The sequence below is a fragment of the Urtica dioica genome, chromosome 7 (genome assembly GCF_054948205.1).
Source record: "Urtica dioica subsp. dioica isolate 48M chromosome 7, U.dioica_male_clone48M_v1_H2, whole genome shotgun sequence".
Taxonomy (NCBI): domain Eukaryota; kingdom Viridiplantae; phylum Streptophyta; class Magnoliopsida; order Rosales; family Urticaceae; genus Urtica; species Urtica dioica.
In genome coordinates this window covers 27,224,870-27,248,040 of record NC_142762.1, presented here as the reverse complement: position 1 = coordinate 27,248,040, position 23,171 = coordinate 27,224,870, and the positions used below count along the sequence as shown (strand labels likewise).

General features: G+C 39.7%; 3 protein-coding genes across 3 annotated transcripts; all 3 read right to left on the bottom strand.

Moving 5' to 3' along the window:
- Positions 1-278: 278 nt before the first annotated feature.
- Positions 279-755, bottom strand: LOC149390612 (uncharacterized). The gene has a single exon (XM_089619814.1). It carries the CDS (start codon positions 753-755, stop codon positions 279-281), a length of 477 nt encoding a protein of 158 aa, XP_089475940.1.
- Positions 756-4,918: 4,163 nt separating this feature from the next.
- Positions 4,919-5,508, bottom strand: LOC149390611 (transcription factor AIG1-like). The gene is made up of 2 exons (XM_089618509.1): positions 5,325-5,508; positions 4,919-5,227 (listed from the first exon to the last, which is right to left on the bottom strand). Exons 1-2 carry the CDS (start codon positions 5,448-5,450, stop codon positions 4,979-4,981), a joined length of 375 nt encoding a protein of 124 aa, XP_089474635.1. The 5' UTR covers positions 5,451-5,508; the 3' UTR covers positions 4,919-4,978.
- Positions 5,509-19,388: 13,880 nt separating this feature from the next.
- On the bottom strand, positions 19,389-21,814 carry LOC149390610 (uncharacterized). Its single transcript, XM_089618713.1, has 9 exons — positions 21,693-21,814; positions 20,863-21,018; positions 20,685-20,758; positions 20,564-20,606; positions 20,416-20,472; positions 20,274-20,328; positions 19,796-20,019; positions 19,581-19,697; positions 19,389-19,511 (listed from the first exon to the last, which is right to left on the bottom strand). Exons 2-9 carry the CDS (start codon positions 21,004-21,006, stop codon positions 19,500-19,502), a joined length of 726 nt encoding a protein of 241 aa, XP_089474839.1. The 5' UTR covers positions 21,007-21,018; positions 21,693-21,814; the 3' UTR covers positions 19,389-19,499.
- Between the last annotated feature and the right edge of the window lie 1,357 nt (positions 21,815-23,171).

The window sequence follows — 23,171 nt, the reverse complement described above, 5'->3', positions numbered from 1 at the left end:
TTAAGAGGCCAAGCGGGAAAGATGACAAAATGAAAAACTAATTCCCATTAAACTCTCATCGGTAGTACTTAAAATTCGAGTTTACATGAAATGGCTCGGAAGCCTTCGTTGAAAAGTAAAAACTTGTAAATCAAATGCAAGAACAGAAAACACTTTTTTAAGGAGCATGAGAAGTTTTGCGAAAATGTTTTAACTTTGGAGAGTTTGGGGAGACGGTTCAAGAACTTTTTTCTTATAGTAGTGTCAGAGATGTTCGGCGTTCCAGGGTCGCCTAAGCTCTAGTCCTTCCGCTCATCGAGGAGATGCATTCCATCACATATGATTTTCTTAACTCTGGAGCCTTCCCAGTTTGGTTTGGGCACTCTCACACCTTGTTCCGTAGTATTTTGGAACACCTTTCGCAGGACAAGACTCCATTCGGCGAAGAGCCGCGTTTTCACCTTGGAGTTGTAATATCTCTCGATGATACATTTTTTGTGCAGCCATTCGGGCAAAGGCTTTGGTTCTTTTTTTTCGGTAACATCGAGTTCTATCTGGAGGGCTTCATTGTTGATTTCCGCGTTGAAAGTCTCTGTGCAGGGTGCTTCGACTTCCACCGGGACCACAACTTCCACCTCATATGTTAGAGAGAATGGAGTTTCTCTCGTAGCCGTGCAGGTGGTCATTCGATATGCCCAGAGGACGAGCTCGTCAGCCCACACCTCATTTTTCTCTTCCAGCTTCTTTGTTAAGTTTTCATTGATTGTCTTGTTCATGGCATCGACTTACCCATTTTCTAAGGGTGTCGTGGTGCGGAGAAGGATTTGCTGATCTTTAGCTGCTCACATATTTGCATTAACCTTTTGTTGTCGAATTGGGAGCCACTGTCTGTGATGATGGAAGTTGGGATGCCATGGAAACATATTATCGACTTCCACATCAAGTTGGTCATATTTGCCTAGATGATGGTGGACATGGGATCTCCTTCGAACCATTTGGTGAAGTAGTCAATTACTACGATGGTGAAGCACCGTTTGCCGGGCAGGCAGCCGTTGGCAAGCACCATAGAGGAGCTGGAGGCTGTCTCAAGACATGTGAGAATCTCTGGCACTTATCGCACTTTAGTGCTAAGTCGTGGGTGTCTATTTTGATCGTCGGTTAGAAGTATCCCTATTTTGGGATTTTTTGCATCAGGGACTGTCCCCGGAGTGGTTGCCACATATTCCTCTGTGGATTTCTAGGAGGACGTTGATGGCTTCCCTCGAGGCATCGGGGGAGTGGTTGTGAGAATCATCATTTGTATAGGACGTCCCCCCTACATGGTGCACCGGGTCGCGAGCCATCTAATCCGTTTGGCTTCAGACGGGGCCACTGGTAGCTTGTCCCGGAAGAGGTACTCTTTTATCGGGGTTATCCAGTTGGTTGGGGTGACATCTTCCATGATTGTGTTGATGTTCTCCGCCTCTAATGCTCATCGGACCAATGTTTCTACAAGAACCTTTCACTGCCATTCTTCATCCACAAGATGTCTATTTCCAAGGTTCTTCGGGGTAGGCGATCTTGATGCTAGAGACAACTTCCTTTGGTCGCAAAGGGTTCGAAGCGGATGAGGGCAAGCTCGAAAGGCCAAGATCTCATAAGGTCATTAGGTGAGTGGTTCCAGGTGATGTCAAATCTCTGAGTGGCTTCCATCCTTGAGTTGGATGGCTTGACTCATTCTTGCTTCTTTTCCTAAGCCAAGGTGGAGAACTAGGCAAATAATGAACGAAGAATGAAATATTCCTCTACGTAAAGTGAGGATGTTGTGAGTATGGTTTCAACAAGCCCCTACTCACTTTAAGAGGGTTGATAATGAGACATTTATGATGCCATAAAGTGTAAGTGAGTGAAAATGTGAGAAGTTATGTATAGAGTGAATTTCCTCCAATTCTAGAGAGAAATGATATGGATGATTTTGGACCGGATTGGGTGAAAGGGCAAGGCAATCCAGGCCAGCAAGAGGTTGGCCAGCCCGGATTCGGGGCAAAGCGTGGTTTCTCAGGCCAGCAAGGGCTTAGCCGGCCCGGATTGGGGCTGGAATGGAAATTTCCGTGCTGGTAAGGATTTGGCCGGCCCAGATATTGGCTGAGACAGGGTTGCCGAGCCGGCAATGAGGTTGGCCGGTCCGGACAATAATGTGGCAAGGTCTTAGGGGGCCGACGAGGGCTTGACCAGCCCAGACTGGGACAAAGTTAAATGTTTCCGGGCCGACAAGGTGCAAGGCCAACTTGGATTAGTGGAAAGGCAAGTTTCTTCAGGCCAGCAAAGGGCTGCCGGCCCGGATTGAGGCAAAGGCAAATGTGTCGAGCCAGCAAAGAGGTTGGTCGGCCCGAACACTGGTGTGGCAATGTATCTCAGGCCGACAAGTATGCCGTCTGGCATGTGGCACCACTGCCAAGCCGCCAGGGGTGCCGTCTGGCATGTGGCACCACTGCCAAGCCGCCAGGGGTGCCGTCAGGCCCGAGTCATGACATGGCAAGCCATCCCGGGCCAGTAAAGGTGTTGACCGACCCGAGATGTTATGTGGCAATCACATAGAAAGGCTTGCAGGGCCGGCAATGGTGTTGACCGGCTCGGAATGTGGCATGGCAAGCACGTGGCAAGTGTGTGGCAAGGGTTGTCGGACCGGGTCAAGGTGTGGTAAACGCATGGTAAGGGTTGTCGGGCCAAGTCAAGGCGTGGCAAGCGCGTGGAAAGGGTTGTCAGACCGGGTCAATGTGTGATAAGCTTGTGGTATAGGTTTGTGATTTGCCCAAGGCGGCAAGTGGGCGGCGAGGGTATGGCAGGTGTGTCAAGAACCCGATGACCTCCTTGATGGGGTTGGGAAGGCTCTTTACCTTAGGACTCATGTTATGGTCTAGTCTCGTCATCCATTCCATGTGTCAGTTTTTGTTTTAGTGGGTCATTTTCCGACGGTGAAAAATGATGCATTATCCCTAACCAATCTCAGTCAAGTATATAAGCTCATTGTGGTAGTGATCACGACGTTGAGACTTTGTCTATTCTCAAGTGTTTTAATCGTTGTTTGGAGTTTTTCCTATATAGTTCTGGACCTAATGGAAGTAATCCGAGCATACGGGATGCACGTGGCAACACTGAGGAGTCTAGGAAATTTCTCAAAAAAAATTTAAACGTCTCGAGGCTCAAAATGATGTACACGGCGCACCACTTTTTTGTGCGTCACACAAAACCTCTTGAGAGATGTTTGTGCCGCATAGAGCTTCCCAAAAAAGTTGTGTGCCACATAGACTTTTTGCGCCACACAAGCAACGATTTCAGCACTCCAGATTTCTCGTTTTAATTGTAATCGCAGCCCTTGGATCCTATCCAAGAGCTCACGAGGCTCCGAAAAATGCCTACAAAAACTACTTAGATGATTTGAAATCCTAAAATCTCATATTTTCATTACTCTTAGTTTGGAGTTTTTTCTTGTTTGGCGTGTTTGGAAGAAACGTTTGGGAGATAAGAAGAATAAAAATTGTGATTGTCTTTGGAACTTCCGTTGATTTTATGAAAGTTGAATTTAGTTTGTTTTCCATTGTTTTTGTTTATTTAATCTTTCCGTTCGTTCTTCTCGTCACCATGAACTTATTCGCATCTTTAAGGGCTATGGTATAGCTTGACTCAATTATGGTTATGAATTCGTTTTTTTTAATGAAATTGAAGTATACATTCATTTCAATATTGCGTTGTTTGATTTAATTCCGTGTTTAATGATTGGATGTGATTAGCTACCCCATGCTTGATGTTTGAACTGATTTGATGCTTGCGTAAGGTTGAATTGGTTGTGCAAAAGAATTAAATCCCCATAATGGATTCTTAGAGGTTGGAGATAGCCTAGGTTGTTAGAGAGCCGTGTGCATCCCGGCCCCGAGTGTAGTACGGTAGTCATGTTTTTAGGACTTGAGATCGAAAGATAATAGTCTCGCATAGACTTAGGTTGTTAGGTGCCTTAGAGACATTTCACGATGCGAACCACGTGAGCGTGATTAGTAAAGTATGAGTGTTCAAAACGAGCTTAGTTCTAAGAATCTCAAACATAGGAGAGACTTGTAAAATATTTTCCCTTGCCTTCTCACTACCGTAAATCCCTCGTCTATTTGCTTTTATTTATTTCAATAGTTTAGTTTAGTTTATAATCACCTTTGTTACAATTTTAATTCAGTTCGTTGTTAGTTAATTTTATTCTCGGTTAAACTTAGTTCTCGTGAAATCGACTCATTCTTATGATTTTATTACTTGAGCGACTACGTACTTTTACGTACGAAAATTTAGCTGCAAATACAAATAGGTTTGAATTTGTTTAGTGATGGTGCTTAAGTAGTGGCGATAGATACACGATATGGCCCTTCTTGTAGAACAAATTCACGAAAGTGAACTTAATATGACATTTCTCGTAGAGCAAACAAAAATGAACTTAATCAAGTAGTCACTAAATGATTTTTTTTTCCTTCTTCTCAGAATTGATTAGTTTACATATATAAAATAAAAGGCCAATAAAAGCCAAGGACAAATGAATAGGTAGTACGTGGTCTGGAAAAGCTTGGAATAAATAAGGTGACAAATATTCATACTCATTCATTCCATTATGCTTTCCCATACATGAAAGCAAATAACATATATAAAGCTATTAGTTATATTACTTCACTTATTATTCACATAATTTTATTAGTTATAATAATAGTTAACCTATAATCGAAATTATTTTTACAAGGTTAACATATATCTTTTGTTTCCTATTCAAAAATTGTTTCAATAACGTATATGTAATTTCATTTTATTTGAATTTGTTTTATTTCCTAAAGTGGTTAAAAAAAACGTAATTTTATATAATCTAAAATAAATACTCAATTAATTTTAGTTCATCGATTTTTTTTAATATATATAAAAAGAGGTTAAAAAAAAAGGGACTGAATTTTCAGCTTTTTTACTTTCATACTGGAATTACCGAATTAAAGCACTAATCGTCGTTGTCACTAACAGAGCCACAGATCTTAGCGCGTTTTGAGTGTGCGAGCCCCAAAGAGCCCAAGGGCCGATTCTCCACGACGACCTTGAAAGGCCGAACCCCGTCGTCTTCTTCCCCACCCAGCTCGTCGACTACCTGGCCCGCTTCTGTTCCCCAATCACGGAGCGCCACGTCGGCCGCCCTCTTCCTGAGGTCCCTCAAGTGTTGCACCACCTCCGCCAGCAACGACGCCTTGTCCGTCTGATGAACAAAGAAAGAAAGAAACGACATAGTGTGTTTTTAGAAACGACATTGGTGTTATTACGGAAGTGCCCTCCCTCGGGACAGAAAGAGAAACCTTGGTGGTGCTTGGGAGGAGTGAGCGGAGAGTGGCCAGGTGGGCGTTGATCCGCTGCCTGCGCCTCCTCTCCGCTTCCCTGTGCCTCCTGCACGTCTTCGTCCCCACCGAATCACTGCCCTCCATTCCCTCAATAGTCAATATCAAAGCTTTGAAAATACGAGAAAGAAATACGGAGAGCTATTCAAGCTTTTTACACAGGATTGGGTAAAGGAGAGGTCAAGTATTATTTAAAGCAGGAAAAAAAAAAAAGCGAAAATAATTTACATGATGGAAGAAAACAAATGCGTGGAAGGAAACATAAAGGTAAGGTACACAACAGAGAGTGAGAGAGAGAGAGAGACAGAGACAGAGAAGGAAAACAGAAGACACGGCTAGAGAAACGAAAGGAATAGCAGTAGAGAGTACTAGAGACACGCAGAGACGCTGCTCTGCTGCTGCTGGGTAATAAGGACTTAAATGGGAACAAAAGCTGGAGTTTGACTGCAGTGGCAATAAAGTCATGCATTCCTTTCGTATGCATATATAATACATCATCTGTGTATGTATACCACGCCACCACTGTTATGTTATGATATGTTATGCCCATCACTGTCACAATTTTAATATATATATATATATATATATATATATATATATATATATATAATAATGAGTATTTTGTATTAGGGTAAATTTGTTTAGCTTAAAATATTAGGTAAAAATATTTCCAACTAATTTATGTTGGAAATATTGTAATAAGGAGTATTTATTACAATTTGTGTGACTAGTTTGTGGTTAACATTTGAGTGGAGTTCACTTATCGGAATTGATTATTCCACAATATTTTTATTTCTCGTTGCGACGGGTATAAAATTAAATATTTATTTGTCAAAATCAATGTTACATTGAATGAGAAATTGATGATCAAAGTGTGTTGAAAAATACTAATAATTATAAATTAAAAAAAATAATCATGAAAGTGTTGTGATTGAATGTGTACATACAAGAGTGGAAGAGATATATGGACTTTGTGTGAGCTTATATAGCAAATTTGGTTTGTGATTGAATGGTCGGAGGACGACAGAGTTTTTTGAGTTTGTGAGAAACCGTGTCTGGGAGAGGATTAAGAGTTGAAACGGTCTCTCCCTCTAGCAGGCTGGCAGAGAGGTTCTCATTAAGTCCGTCCTTCAGTCTATTCCCAGCTACGTGGCCTCTTGCCACAAGATCTCACTGCGTTTGATTAGGGACATCCATTCGGCAATTGCCAGATTCTGGTGGGGGGTGGTACGGCGACGAGGAAAATCCACTGGTGCAAGTGGGAGGACCTCACGCGGCACAAGTCAGTGGGAGGGATGGGCTTCAGAGATCTGGAGAAGTCCAACCAGGCCCTTCTGGCTAAGAGTGTCTGGAGACTTCTCAGGAGACCGGATAGTCTGGTAGGCCGTGTTTTTAGACTGAGCTACTTCCCCGATGGAGATATTATGACGGCTCATCCAGGTTCGTGTAGCTCATCCATGTGGCGCAGTCTTCTCTGGGGCCGGGAGATCATTCAGTCTGGTTCGAGATGGCGGATCGGGGACGGGGAGTCTGTGTTTGTTATGGGCGACAGTTGGGTTCCCAGGGACAGACCTGCCACTTGGATTGATCCCCCTTGGATTCCTCCCGATATGCGGGTAGCTGAGCTTATGAGATCCGACGGTAGTTGGGACGTCGATCTTATTACATCGATGTTCGGGGCGGAGGACGCTGAGGCGATCTTGAGCATCCCGAGTGGTGGTGAGGGTATTCCTGACATGCTTCGCTGGCATTTCACTGAGAACGGAGAGTACTCCGTCAAGAGCGGTTACCGTGTTGCGATGGAGAGAGTCAGTACTCCGGCCGCCAGCTCTTCAGATCCGACGGTGATGGAGAGGTGGTGGACGAAGTTCTGGCAGCTGAGAGCCCCTCCTAAGGTGAAACTCTTCTGTTGGCGAGTCTGTTTAGGCCAGATTCCGACCAGAGCAGTCTTAGCCAAGAAGAGGATCACCTCTGACGACAGCTGCCCTATTTGTCAGGAGGCAAGTAAGACTGTTTTCCACGCGATTTGGGGTTGCAGGTGGAGCAGGAGAGTCTGGAAGGAGGTGGGCTTCGGCCACATTCTTCCGCCTTTCAGAGATGGCGATGTTTTCGACGCTATCCTCGTTTCCATGCGCTTTTCATTACTATTATCTGGGAACTTTGGAACCACAGGAACAACATCTTAGCCGGGAGATCTGCTTGGAGCCAGCCTCAGCTAGTCCAGTGGACGGTGAGCTTCCTCGAGGAGTACAGAGCGGCTACGGTTGGGGAGACTCCGACGAGCACGAGGGTGACTACGACCCCCAGATGGACCCCCCCTTTGGACGGGACCCTCTCGATTAACGTAGACGCGGCACTCGCTCGCGACCGTGGAGGCTTTGGTGTCGGTTGTATAGTTCGAGACCACACCGGAGAGGTGATCGCCTCGCAGACGTTTTTCCTGGCTAGGGGATTCTTCCCCCAGCTTGCGGAAGCGTATGCTGTCCTCCAGGGCATAGAGCTAGTTCGCAGCGTCGGTGGTAGGAGAGCGGAGGTCCAGTCTGATTGCTTGGGGGTGGTGAGGATGATCGATGAGGGCGTGTCGCCGGCGACAGATCTTGGGACGATCTTGCACCGCATCTTCAGAGAGGGGAGGGAGCTTGAGGTTTTCGCATTATGCATATTTCTCGTCTTTGTAATGTTGCTGCGCATAACCTAGCGCGCTATGCGGTTAACCATCACTCGTCCTCGACCTGGCTGGGTTTAGTCCCGCCTTGTTCGGAAGAGGACATCAGGGCCGATGATCGCGAGTTGAGGTCCCGCATGGCCTCCTAGGGCCCTGGTTGTTTGAGTTTATTTCTGTTTTCTTTCCGTTGGTTTCTGTTTCATTCTTTTTTTGTAACCACGGTTTTCCTCCGCCATACGTGAGGGCTTTTATGATATTTCGTGGCACCGACCACGCTTCCTCAAAAAAAAAAATATAGCAAATTTGGTCAAAAGGGTTTGAGTTCCAAAGGGTGAGCCAGTTTTGTAGAGGGGCAAGGACTTAGGAAATTCCATGTCCACTGCGTGATATACACAAAGATTCAATTATGGAATCTAAAAAAGCTTTGTTCTTCGAACATGTATATAAGTCTAAGGAAGATGAACTGAGTTCTTCAAATCAATTTCTTGAGGATATTGACGAAATAACTCGAGAAATTGATGAAGAGTCTGAAGAAGAGATAGAGTCTCAGGGACTTAGACGACGCAAACGAGCAAGCGTAGAAAAGTCATTTGGCTATGATTTTCTAACTTATATGCTCGAGGTTACACCTCTAACATACAAGGAGGCTGTGAACTCTGTTGAGGGTCACTTATGGAAAGAAGCCATAGGAAGTGAAATAGACTCTATCATGCAAAATCATACTTAGGAGTTGGTTAATCTTCCTCCTGGAAGTAAAACTTCGCTAGAAGTGAATCTACACGAGGAAGATGCACTATTGATAAGTATAAGGCAAGACTTGTAATCAAAGTTAAAGACAAAAACATGATCTTGAATACTTTGATACTTATTCTCCCGTGACGAGAATAACATCTACTATGTTGATAATTTTAATTGTTGCATTACGCAATCTTGAAATTCATCAAATGGATGTAAAAACTGTTTTCCTTAATGGAGATCTTGAGGAAGAGATCTATATAGATCAACCTGAGGGTTGTATCGTGCTTGGGCAAGAAAGGAAAGTGTGTAAGGTAGTCAAATCGCTTTATAGCCTTAACCGAGCTCCAAAGCAATGGCTTGAGAAATTTGACACTATTATGATGTCATATGGTTTTAAGATCAACGAGTGTGATAGATGTGTTTATATTAACAACAATAAACATAGTTATGTGATTATGTGTTTATATGTAGATGACATGCTCATTGTTGGAAGCAATGATCGCATGATCCAATCCACAAAAGATATATTAAACTATATGTTTGATATGAAAGATCTGAGACTTGTTGATGTAATCTTGGGGATGAAGATTACACGAACACCTAATGAAATTATCATGGGTTAATCACACTACGTTAATAAAATTCTAGATAAGTTTGGAAAAAACGATTATGGAGTTTCTATAACTCAGGTAGATATTATTCAACACTTGTCTAAGAATAAAGGAGAAACAATCTCTCAAATTGAATATGCGAGAGTGATAAGTAGTTTCATGTACTTGATGAGTTGTACAAGACCTGATTTAGCCTACACTGTGAGTAGACTAGCTCGATATACGAGTAATCCAAGTGCCGAACACTGGAAAGCAATCGTGAGAGTACTAAAGTATCTACGATTCACTCGTGATTACGGTCTACACTATACGAGATATCCTGAAGTCATTGAAGGTTTCACTGTTGCTAGTTGGATATCTTATATTCAAGATGTGAATGCCACTAGTGGATATGATTCGCTCTAGGTGGTGCGGCTGTGTCTTGAAAACCCTCCAAACAAACTGTGATAACGAGATCCATGATGGAATCTGAGTTTGTTGCATTAGATCAATGCCGCGAAGAAGCTGAATGGCTAAGGAACTTCTTGGAAGATATTCCTGATTGGATAAAGCATGTGTCTGCAAAATGTGTATATTGTGATAACCAATCTGATATTGGTAGAGCACATAATATGATGTACAATGGTAAGTCTAGATATACGTCGACGACATAATATCATTAGACAAGTTCTCTCGTCTGGAGTCATTAGTATTTGGCCATGTTAGGTCTAAAGAGAACATTGTGGATCCGCTAACCAAATAAGGACCAAGTAAAGAAGACATAGAGGAATGGGGCTAAAGCCCATGGCAAATAAAGCCAAGGAAAAGGAAACCCAATCATGATGACAGGAGATCCCAATATCTTGGTTCAAAGGGACAACCTAATTGTCAAAGGCAAAGTGAGGTCACTTTGGGGGAAGACCTTCGGTCTCATTACTATGATAAAATGGTGACACCCATACTAGGTTAAGCTTTGAGCTTTTAATGATTCTCTGAAATTGGATCTGAGATTCTAAGTGAGTAATGCAGGATTACTCTTTGGTAAAAGAATTAATTGGGCTTAATTCTCTAGAAAATCCTACAGAACCAGGCGAATGTTCAGGGTCGAATGAACATAACCATGAGAACTGAACCTACGTCAGCACTGAGTTGGTTTGGGTTGATTTTTCGGATTATAATTCTCAAAGACTTTATAACTAAAATGAAAATAATATACGTATATTATATCTAGAACGTTTTGTCAAATAAAATAATAAAAAATTATTATCTTTAGAAAATTTATGTATTAAAATAAAAAATTACCCATATTTTTAATTACCAAATTTTCATGTAGTTGTAAATAATAAAGTATAATACTGAGTATTTTTTATTTAATTATAATATTATTAGAAAAATGATATTTTTTTAACAAAAGTACATATAAAATATTTGTAATCTTAAAAAAATTAAAGAATTAACACTATCGTGTTGGTTTGGTTCAACTCAAGCTCGCGACTATAAAAAACCAAACAACCCCAAAGAATTGTGGTTTAGGTTGGTTATAACCCAAACTTCATCGGGTTTTGATGGGGCCGTTTAAAAAATAGTGCGGTTTGGTTTAGATGATCGGGTTGTTCGGTTTGGCGGTTTTGATGAATACCCCTAATTATAAATACTAACCATTGCAAACGGCAACGGTCATCACTAAACCTGGGTATTAATCCTTCCGAAGCAAACCACATCCGGTCATTAACGGAATCGGAAACTTCCAATCGACCAGAAATACCGTCCCATCGGAACCAAAATTTCAGTTTTTGAGACCGGAAGTTCTAAGTTCCGGTAAAGAATAAAACTTATCTAAACAATATATTATGGTCGCTACATAGTCGCCCCGCAGAGACAAGTTTTTGGCCGTTGGATTTCAAGATAAAAATAGGTCGGAAATAAATGGAAGGAAGTTCTTCCGCTTATGTTCGTCCACTTCCAAAGTTCCATGACGCGCCACTGAAACGAATGTTCCAGTGGCATATTTTTCAGTATTGGAACCGGTTCTTCCGGTTTCGATGCGAAGTCATAACTAAGAGTGAAGCCATATACGCTCTTATTATGTATCATCTTCGTTAGATATCATCGCTAGAGCCAGAGATCATTGCAAAGTTAGAGATTGTTGGTCATCATTGTCGCGTTGAAGGGTATTCAAAAAAATAGTTTCGAAATGTTATAAAATCATCGTTAATTAGAGTCCAAAAAAATGTTGGGATATTGCTCTTTCTAGAAGTAAAAAAAAAAAGGTTTTGACATTTTTGGACTTTTTTTTCAAAAAGGTCACAACTAGGACTTTGTAATTAATTTGGATTTATGTAATTACCATTTTACCCCCGTGAACATTAAAATTTAAATAAGAAGTCACGAAATGTCACAAAAATTCCGGATTTTTATGCTGAAACGGGCCCACTTATGAAACCCACTTTACACGTAAGCTCAATTCAATTTCCCACTTACTTTGCCTCCACGTCACCTTCCTCTTCATTTCTTCAAGTCATTTCCTGAGACTGTTTAACCAGAAGAGAGAGAGAGAGAGAGAGAGAGCTCGAGCGAAAAAAAATCGTCCAACTTCCCTTAACCAACCCTCCAAAAACCGTCTCGATTTGTTTTTCAAACTCCATTATCTCACTCATTTCGTCACTCTCGTCCATTCGTCGCCCAAGAAATGAAGACAAAGAATAGTTCGCTGACCAAACGCCCCTCAAAAGTTCCCAAACCTAACCCTAAAAAGAGGAGTCTTCCTCAATCATCGGCGAAACTCCACCTCCAGTGACGCATGTATCCCCGCGTCGAAGTCCGCGCATGGCTTTTGCCCCGAAGCCACCAACGCAAAATTCCCCGGCGAAGAGATAGAGGAAAGCTCTTGCGCCGCCAAAGAAGAAGAGGAAGGTGATTCTTGAGTCGCCTTCAAATTCTGACTCCTCTGTCCCTTCTACATCCGAGAGACCCCACAAGGTGAGATTTTTTTTTACTTGCTATTGGTGGTTTCAGTTTTTTTGTTGCTTAATTTTTTATTTCGTGACAAAAATGAAAACTTTTGGGTTTGCATGTTAATTTTGTGCTGATGAAACTGTTAATTTGATGTTATTAGGGATTCTATGTGTATTTTGTGTTGATTTTGTGTGGATTTTGTGTTGATTCAATGTGGATTTTGTGTTGATTCTGTAAAAATTAGATTTCATTAGGCTTGCTCATATTAGATGTAGGTTTTGTGCATTGTTATGGCTAGTTTTGTGTATTTTCTGTAGATGTAGGATATTATTTCGTGACATACATTGTTCAGGTATCATGGGTTTCGTGCAAGGTTTTAAATGTCGGCGAAATTCCCCGATTTTCGCCGGCGAAGTCGTTGTCGGAGGGTCAGCGGCCGACGACAGCAATATTTGTCGTTTTTCGTCCGGATGTCGTTCGAAAGTCGCCGAAACGACATTTCGCCCGAACGAAAAACGACCAACCCTTTTTCATGGTCTTATAGCGTTAAAAAAAGCTTCGATGTCGTGGGTTGTCGACCGAAATTCGGATAAAAGAAAAAAAATCAGGAAGGAAAGAAGAAGAATAGGAGAGCGGAGGTAGTTTGTCGGCAATTTTCGGCGGTGGTCGACGACTTTCCACTCGTTTCGGTCCGACGGAGAACAAATTCAACACATTTTCAGAGAAAATCGGCGAAAATTCGTCGTCTAACGTTTGTATCCGAAACCCATTACACACTTTTTTTGTGCGGCGATGAAGAAGAAGGAAGACAAGCTTGAGAATATTACACGCTGGAGAAAAAAACCCTAGTAGAATACGCAAAAACGAGGGCTTAAAGAAATTTGCCCAAATGAGCTAATGGGCCAAATTTTATTGCCCAAATGAGATAAGTAAAGAGCCTTCAGTGTATAATAAAGAGGTACAAATATTATATATATTTTTTTTTTGTTAAAAACTACGCACTAAATAGTGTGTGTATGTATTACCAAAAGAAATTGTGCAATAGGTATAAATATATTTACACACAGATATATTTATATATAGGTAGGTATACATATTTATATAGTATGTGTATTGGATACATAGCTACAATTTTCTATATAAAAAAAAAGTTATACACATAATGTTTTTTTTTCTATATATATGGTTAAAAATTGAAGGATGTATATATATAATATATACATTATACATATAATACATCCTTCAATATTTATTTCATTTTCTATATTAGATATGTACTATTTGAAGTGTTTCAAATTTGGACTATATTTACAAATATATGTATTCGTTTGTTTCGCCACATTATTTCCGTTCGGTTTTCCGTCGGTACGTCGGTTTTCCATCGAAAACGGCATTTAAAAAACGGCATTTCATTTGCCTTTTTCCACATTTTTTCCGTTCGATTTTCCGTCGGCATGACGATTTTTCGTAAATCAAGAGACTCAAAATGGCAACGAAAACGGCATTTAAATCCTTGGTTTCGTGACTTGACTGTCACAAATCCAATGTTTTAATGTTATTGGAGATTTTGTGTGGATTTTGTAAGAAAATTAGATTTGTTTAGGCTTGATCATATTAGATGTAGGTTCTGTGAATTGTTTTGTGTCACAAAACTGTGGGTTTTGTGACAATTGTGTCACGAAATATATGGGTTTCGTGACAATTGTGTCACGAAATTTTTGGGTATCATGACAATTGTGTCACGAAATTTCTGGGTATCGTGACAATTGTGTCACGAAATTTCTGGGTATCGTGACTGTCACTTTATAATTTTTTTTTATAGTTATAAAGTGATAGTCAAGTCAAGTCACGATACCCATGAATTTCGTGACATAGTTATCACAATACCCAGAAATTTCGTGACACAATTGTCATGAAACCCCAAAATTTCGTTACACAGTTGTCACGAAACCCAGAGTGTTTATGTGTTTAATGTTCTAACTCATATGTGTTTAATGTTCTAACTTTTATGTGTTTAATGTTCTAATTTTTAGGGTTTTATTCGAAAAGGAGACCGGCATGACCGCCAACCAAAAAGACGTGTTATTGGCAGTTTCTAGACATGCCCTGATAACAAAATCATCTATAATAATAAGTCATTTGGTATTGAGATCTGGTTATTATGATGGGGCCGGTCCATCGAATGAATCTCTAGTCATGGAGATTGGTGGAAGACCCCGCGAGTTCACCAAAGAGCACTTTTCCCTGATCACAGGGTTAAAAGCCAGCGAAAACTGCGCAGAGCAACCACGGTACGCTAATGTGGTTGATGGACAGTTATACAATGTCACCTTCTGTAATGGTGCTCTTGGCCGGAAAAGGGCCAACATTTGTGCAGTCCTTGAGACTAGACATGAATTGCCAGATGAGAGGAGGGTGAGACTACTCCTCCTCCACTTTCTGTACAATGTTCTCTTGGAGGCCGAGAAGACCGTTAACCTCCCCTGCGATAGCTACATCAAGATGGTGGACGACCCGGTGGTTTTCAACATCTACCCATAGGGAAACGCCGTTTGGGACTTCTTTCTGGATTCTATCAAGGGCTTTGTGAGCAAGGCCAAGACCATCAAGGATGGTAAGAATCCAAAACTCCACCTGCCGGGTTTGACGGGTTTCGTGCTTCCGCTCCAGATTTGGGGTTGCGAGTGCATCCCATGATTCGTGGAGCTGGAATTCGCCTCGATACTCACTTCCGACGCAACGCCGCTGATGAGGCGTTGGGCTACTAAATTAGGGAAGGTCTTGGAGTCCCAGCTACAAAAGATTCGATTCCAAGAGGTATGAATATGATTGATAAGAACATGCACATTTAATTAAATTATAATCTCTTACTTATAAGAACATGCACATTTAATTAACTTCGGACGTTTTCCAGATCGAATTCAAGCCGATCGGTGGTGAGGTCGAGTCTGAGACGACTGCGAGGGCGGTTGTGAGCCGATCGGTGGTGAGGTCGAGTCTGAGAAAATGGGGAAGAAGAAAAAAGAAGACATTGTTACCACATCATCATCATCAACTGAGGTAATGTTTTCTTAACTAATTAGTTTCTTATAGTTTAAAGTAAATTCGTGATAGTAAAGTCACGCAATCAAGTAAATTCGTGACATTGATGTCACCAAATCAATTATATTCGTGATATTTAAGTCACGAATTCAAATATTTTCGTGACATAGATGTCACGACATCAAGTATACTCGTGACATTAAAGTCACGAAATCAAATATTTTGGTGACAATAATAATGTCACGAAATCAAGTATATGTGACATGAAAGTCACGAATTCAAGTTGTTTCGTGACTTTATTATCACGAAACAATTTGATTTCGTGAATATATTATCACGAAAATACGTGATTTCATGAATTTTTGTCACGAAAATATTTGATTTCGTGACAATTGTGTCACAAATATATTTGATTTCGTGACTTAAAGTAACGAAAATATGTGAATTCGTGACTTAAATGTCACGAATAAACTTGATTTCGTGATATTAATGTCACGAATTTACTTGATTACGTGACTTTACTGTCACGAAAATATTCCATTTCATGAATCTATTCTCATACAAAATTATTTTTACATTTCTGACACGCATGTCTGTCATGGAAAAAGATCTGAAACATTTCATAATAGAGTTTCTGGAGTGGAAGAAGCAATTGTCCATTGAAATGCGAGTCATTTCAGAAAAGTTGAAAGAGGTAGTGGACAAGCAACAACATTCTCAGGCAGATGATTTTTTCAACGTCCAGAAGTATGAGAAGGTGGTGAAGGAGAAGTCATAAGAGATTAAGGACGATGTGTGCTCAGAAGAAGAGTACAGTAGGACAAAAATTCCCATGAACGACGACGACGTCGTCGTCGAAGAGAAACAAGACAACGAGCGGAAACAAGGAGAAGAAGAAGAAGAGGGAGAGGAAGAAGAAAAAGGTAATGGAGAAGGGGTTGTGGACCAAGAAGCCGGCAAAGTAGTTGTGAACAACGACGAAGAAGCCGAAAAGAAAGGTGAAGATCAGGCATCTGATATAAGCAGATGTAAAGAAGATGATCTTTAGAAGAAAAAAGATGACGACGAATACGGTGGGGCAGGTCCTAAAGATCAAGGGCCAAAAGAAGTATACGGGAACCAGACGCAGGCTGATGGCGGCGAGGACCAGACCCGAGCCGAAGAGACCCAAGAGTCTAAAACGCATATGCCACGTCAAGAGGCAGTTGATGAGGTCTGTTCCTCGTTGTTGAAGATTCCTGGGAATCTCATAATGATTTCATCATCAAATGAAAAGCCTACTCGCCAGAGGAGGGCGCCAACGGTCTACACCCCAACAACTGCGTCGGCTGTGTTTACGAGGTTCCCACGACCACTTCGACCACCGTCAGTCTATCCATTCTCCTACCTTAAAGACAAGGCTTCCGAGGGAGATCTTGCAGCGAGGAGTTGTGACAAGGTTGAATGAAAAACCTGGATCATTAGTCGACATCATGTACATGAATTTAGGCAGAGATTTATACGATGCATTATCGGTGTCAAACAATGATGATAGTGCCGCCTGTCTTGACCTCTATGCTTTTTTGTATGACATGTCCACTCCAAAATCTTGTTGCATGTAGGACATGATGTCTTTGGTTTTGCATGGTGAACATGAGAGATTGATATACCTGTGTTTCATAATCTCGCCTACAAATGTGGACGTAGCCTGAGGATGTTCTCCTTATCTGAATTGTGTAGCACAAGTGTGCTCAGAATCATACCTGCAAGAATGTACTTGCAATGTTAATTTCAGGTGACCATAATAATATCAATGTAGAAATAAGTAATAAATTACCTCCTCACTTCAAAGATCTCGGATGTAGTCTTTTTTACTCTACGAACAGACCACGCGCATGAGTCATCTCGACAAACAACATAGATATACCATTTGTTAGAAGTCTTCGTCTTGAACGTAAAATGTTTGGTGATTGCTAACATGCATAAATGTTTCTTTAGAGTTGCTTTGTTGGCATACAATCCTCCTTTGACTAGTCTCAGCGGAGAGTGAATATCCGACACATCAAGGTCATGATGCATATTTTGGTTATCCGTGGAAGGCATAGCGCATTGACTTGTCCGCCTCATTCCAGAGCAAGGCGTACTAAACCGTTTTAGAGTGCCTGAGGCAGAGCTTGAATGACTCTGATTTGGGTCGAGGATCTCAGGAGAACTAGCCTCCGACTTAGGAGACGACATGTCCGGTTGTGCTGGTTGACCGGTGTTCGGAGTTGAACCAACGACTGAGTCCGAAACCAACGGCTCTTGCTTCAATGGCTCCATCTCTACTACCAAACTAAGTTTGGATTTGTCCGGTTTCTCCTTCCGAAGATGCAAGTAACATTTCAAACTTAGGTCGGAGTCAATACTTACTGGGGGTACCGACCCTTCTGTCTCGTAAGAAACACGGAGGACTTGATTTTTAGGTGAGCGATTGAGCGTGGCATACAGCAACTGCATAAACTCGTTGTACGTTGCCTTTATCAGTATTAAGATTCCCACACCACACCCAGGACCAGCGTCATATCGTTCATGTTTCACCCATCTACCGCTATGCTTGACGAAGGTATGAATGTCTTTCATAACTGCAAATAGTGGAGAAAAAGTCACATTTCCTCGGAGAAAGACGATCAAACAATTCCCAATCATGGTCCTTGCGGATCGGATCATCCATATAATATACAAAAAGATTAGTTTCTCAAATAATGAACATCTATTTTGCTTTAATAAAAAAATATTATATAAGCAAAAATATGGTGTGTAAATGTAATGTTAATAAAAAAAAAATGTAAGCTCTTGAATCCATATTATATAAGCAAAATTGACAAAGAGTTATAAATGTAATAATAATGTCACTGCATAATTTAGATTCGTGACTATGTTGTCACTGCATAATTTAGTTTCGTGACTACGTTGTCACTTCATAATTTAGTTTCGTGACTATGTTGTCACTGCAGACTTTAGTTTCGTGACTATGGTGTCACGAAATAATTTAGTTTCGTGACTATATTGTCACGAAATAATTTAGTTTCGTGACTATGTTGTCACCAAATATGGGGTCATGCTGAAGCTTTCGTGACAACGTTGGTCACTAACACTGTAGCGAAATGACTATGTATGAGGGAGCTTACCGGAATAAAGAGCGAAAAGAGTGTCACTGTGGGAGCTTGCTGCGTCGAAACGGGCAGAGAGAGACAGCGGCGAAAATCAAAAGTGGGTGGCCGTGGAAGACGACGGATGGCGCGAACTTAGAGAGAGACGAGAGATGGAAGCGAAGTTAGAGAGAAACGAGGGACGCCGGCGGAGATCCAGACACACGAACGACAATGCGACACGACGCCAATGGAGTAGATGCGACGGAGGCAATGGAGGAGATAAAACGGAGGCAATGGAGGAGATGAGACCGAGAATAAATGAAAGAAAGAAGGAGGGATGAGAGTAGAATTTAGTTTTTCTTTACAAAAAATAAATAGAAAATAAATAAGGATATAATAGTAATTACATAAATAGAAATAAATTTAAAGGTGACCTTTTAAAAAAAATGTCCAAAAAAGTTCATTGTATTTTTTTACTAGTTTCGTCAAACTCCCAAAAATGTTAGCTTGTGATTCTCACCAAAATTTAGTTTGGGCCCAAATGCAAGATACACGACCAGGAGAGCTATTCTAATAGTAACTAGTGCGTGCCGAGGTCAGTTACAGGTGATAGCTACTACAAACATGCTCGATGCTTCAGTAGGTTTTAACGAGAATGGTTACAAAGGTGTATTGATTTTGCGTTCATGGATGATAGAGTTTGCTTTGACACTGTGCACTGCGGATTCTTGAACACAAATATGCCAGAACTTGAGAAGATCCTAAGCATAGATCTGAAATAAGACCCTTTGATTCAATTGTTCTTAAATTAATGATCCGATTCTTACTCAAAAGGATATTAAGTTCCACCTATGGCCTCCATTGCTAAGCTTAACATAAAATTAGGGAGCAAGAAATTTGTAGATCGAACAAAAGGGGCAGCTTTGAAAATGGCCGATACAAGGCCTTTCCCACACCTCACACAACAACCGTCTCTCCACAATACAAAACCTTCAAAATGTTCGGCGCAATCTTGTTCCAACGAGTTCAGAGCTTAAAATTGACACTGGTGTAGGAACAAGGGCAGTATTAAATCTACAGTTGGAAAAACCAGTCCACAAATCTAAGTACTTACATGAATCCGACCGTTTCTGGTGAACGGAGATCCAGTCGGTGCGGCTAAGCCAAGACTTTGCATCACTCTGATTCTTCGAGCGCTCAGTTCTTGAGTTTGAGAGCATGACATTTTTTCCTGAAATGGGATCACCAAAGCCAACCTCTAGTGTCAGAGATTGACAGCGAAATCAAGGATAATAATAAAAACAGATGGATTACACACGCAACACTCACAGGGCTCGAGTCGTTTAACTTGCGTTTCTGAAGCGCCTCGCTGGGCTTAGGTGTTAGGTTGCCACTGCCCTCCTCGGTGCTTTGATCGCCTTCTCTAGTTTTCCTCTTTTCCTTTTTCTTGGATTTTTTCTTCGATGCATCCTCTTTAGCATGTTTTCCATTTGGCTTTGACTTTGTCTCAGCCGTGCTCTTCTTGGACTGTTGAGATTTGTCTTCCTTATTGCCTAACAAATTACCATATAAAATGATGTAACACATACCCACTTCATCAACCACTATCAGAAGCATCATAAGTAGAAATAAGCAACATAACAGATTTTTGTTTTGCGTAACTGTCATTCCATCGTTACTTAAATACGCAGATTTTACTTTTTTTGCTTTATATCCTAGTGTTTTCTATTTATGAAGTCACGATCAACGATGAAATGAAACTGTTGAACAGCCTGAGGAAGCTGTATCTATTTCGAAACTCACTAACCTTGAGGTTTGGATTTTCCCTTCCTTGACCCACCATTTTTTAAGCGAGCGACATCCTGAATACCGAATCAAATTGTCGGAACAATCACATAGACAACTATGTCTGATAGTCACAAATGTCAACAGCCGATTTAGATTTTTACCTGTTCCAAAGATTTCGCAAATATTTCCCGATAAGAACCATTATTCTGCTCGAGTACCTGAAAATTCAAAGATACGGTACAATAAGGTAAACGACGACTTTTAGAACTAAATAGAGAGATACTAAAATAGGATGCATTGAGAACTAACCGTTTCAAACTCGGAACGCCATTTGTTTGGATCGACATATGAACTGCAAGAGCGAATACCCACAAAATTAGAAAAATTCTTGTATGAAAAAGAAAGTTCGAATAAGGAAAGTAAAACTCACTACGTATAAGTTCCATATTGCCGAACAAGAACTTTTCTGGCTGATCGTTTATTTGCCTTGATGCTCTGATCAACCTAACAATGTGAACATCGATCAACACAGCACAAAACTATTTCCAATACTGATTTAGGAACACAACATCATTGAAAAATCGAGCTAACTTTGAGCTAACACGTACTTGCGCAGGCCACCATAGTCCTCCACGGTTCTTAACCCATATTATATCTCCAGCTTTGAAATTTCTTTCCATTGGACTATCTTCTTCTACTTCTTTCTTGCCGTTAGAGCTTTTTTCCCCATTTGCAAGGTCTTGACTTTTCATGGTTTGAGCATTCTAATTTTGCAAAAAAAAATAAACCCGGGACAGTCCAGGTGGAACAAATCAGTCTAAATTATTATTTTTTTTATTAGAAAAAGTGAAGAGCAAACATTCCTAGATAGATTCACAGCCTGAGACTCAAATCTTGAACAGTACAGTCCTTTTGATTCGTTGAGCTTGCAAGTTGGGTTGGCAAACTAAAGTACATAACTATTGACCTTGAAATAAAATAAAATAAAAATTACAAATGAAAAGAAAAAGAAAAAGAAAAAAAAAATTGAACTTCAAAGAACCCCGGGAGGGTAAATAAAAGACACAACTTCAGTTACATTTCAAGGGCGAAACACATAAAAATATAAATGGTTTAGTTAAGTCTCTCTGTTCTAGGTACGAAACACAAACCCTTTATTTCTACGATGATCTAATAATATGCTTGACCCAACATAAGCAGCGAGTTAACAAATTTTCGATCACGACTTTCCATTTATCTCTTCCTACATTTTCCGATCAAAAAAATTCTGGGACCACGAGACCAAAAAAAAAGACAACAAAAAAAAAAAGAGCCAAACCCAAATCTTCTTACCTAAATTCTACAAGGACGATATCATCGCTGAAAAAATATATTATTTTATAAAAAATGAAAAGCCCAAAGGTAAAAATCAGACAAGATAAAAATATAGTATACTCACAGAGATGCGACGAGAGTTCGGGGTTTTCAGCAAAACAGGGACTTCAAAGTTTTGAGTAGAAGATGAAGAAATAGTGTGCGAGCAAAACAAAAAAAAACATTGATTATATAGTGGAGTTTGTTTTAGTTGTACATTGATTATGGATATATCGAATATCGAGGGATATATCGACGGATATTCTATAACAATTTTAATACCGACTATCGATTATATCGGTTATATATCGATGATATATCGATTATCGACGGATATATCGACAAAAATCTTATAACAAAATATAATAAAATATGTACCACTATTTATATTTTTAAATTTCTAATAAAACAATCAAATTTAAAATATACCTATAAGCTATAACTTTTTTCTTATAGATATACATTATTAATATTTACATTACTTTCTCAATATTAAAAAATGTAATAAAATAATTTTTTTCAAAGAAATTGTAATATTTTTTTCTACTACATTACAAATATTCTTTAAAATAATAAAAAGAATAGTATTATATATTTAATTATTTAGTCTATTAGTAATTTAGTATAGATATTATATATATAATACGTTATGTATCATACATATAAATATATGTATTATAAAATATAAATAAAGAAATATTGATAATATCATTATACTAAGTAAAATGTATAAATAATAAGAAATAATAAATAAAAAATAAAATAAAAATAAAAAATAAAAAAAACGATATTTTCAAATTTGGACGATATTTTGTCGATATTTGTCGATATTTTGGATTTTTTAACTAACCGATATTTTGTCGATATATCATCGATATTTTACCGATATTTATAAAACGATAACGATTACAACGGATATTTTACCGAGACTCTTCAAAAAACGATATATCGGCGATATATCACCGATATATCCCGATATTTTGAACATTGGATCAAACAATACATAAATATATCGTAACATATCACAGTGTGTTTATTCCAAAAGTATGCTATTATTTTGGGGTGAGAGAAATTATGGTACAAAATACCTTTTATTAATTAATCATTTTATTTTTATTAAGTTATTTATTTTTCTTTTAATATTTTTAACTACTAATTTATAAGTAATTAAACCACTAAAAATTTATAAATTACTAAATAGTAAACATTTTGTTGATTATAAGTAAATAATTATTTGGGTGATCACTACAACAAATACCGGCAACAGCCACAATTATTTTTTTCGGGAATAGCCACTACAAGTCGTGACTAAACAACCACGATTTTTAGTGTTACAGCCGCGACTTGTCGTGACTATTGCTAATTTCGACTTTTAATTTGGGCGGTCCAATTCTGACTCTTATTATTTGGGGAATTTTAGAATAGCCATGAGTTTAGTCATGGCTAATATAAGTTACGCTATTATAAAAAGCTTTCTTCTATTTTCTCAGTCGGTAAAAACAAATCCGGACTCAGGCCCTGTTTGGTTCAGTTTTTTAAAGCCTGTTTTTGTTTTTACAAAAAA

Coding starts and splice junctions, on each gene's coding strand:
- LOC149390612 (XM_089619814.1), bottom strand. CDS start 755: ATGAACAAGACAATCAATGAAAACTTAACAAAGAAGCTGGAAGAGAAA.
- LOC149390611 (XM_089618509.1), bottom strand. CDS start 5,450: ATGGAGGGCAGTGATTCGGTGGGGACGAAGACGTGCAGGAGGCACAGG. Junction 5,228..5,324: donor TCCTCCCAAGCACCACCAAG/GTTTCTCTTTCT, acceptor TTTGTTCATCAG/ACGGACAAGGCGTCGTTGCT.
- LOC149390610 (XM_089618713.1), bottom strand. CDS start 21,006: ATGAAAAGTCAAGACCTTGCAAATGGGGAAAAAAGCTCTAACGGCAAG. Junction 20,607..20,684: donor CAATATGGAACTTATACGTA/GTGAGTTTTACT, acceptor TCGCTCTTGCAG/TTCATATGTCGATCCAAACA. Junction 20,473..20,563: donor GGCGTTCCGAGTTTGAAACG/GTTAGTTCTCAA, acceptor TTGAATTTTCAG/GTACTCGAGCAGAATAATGG.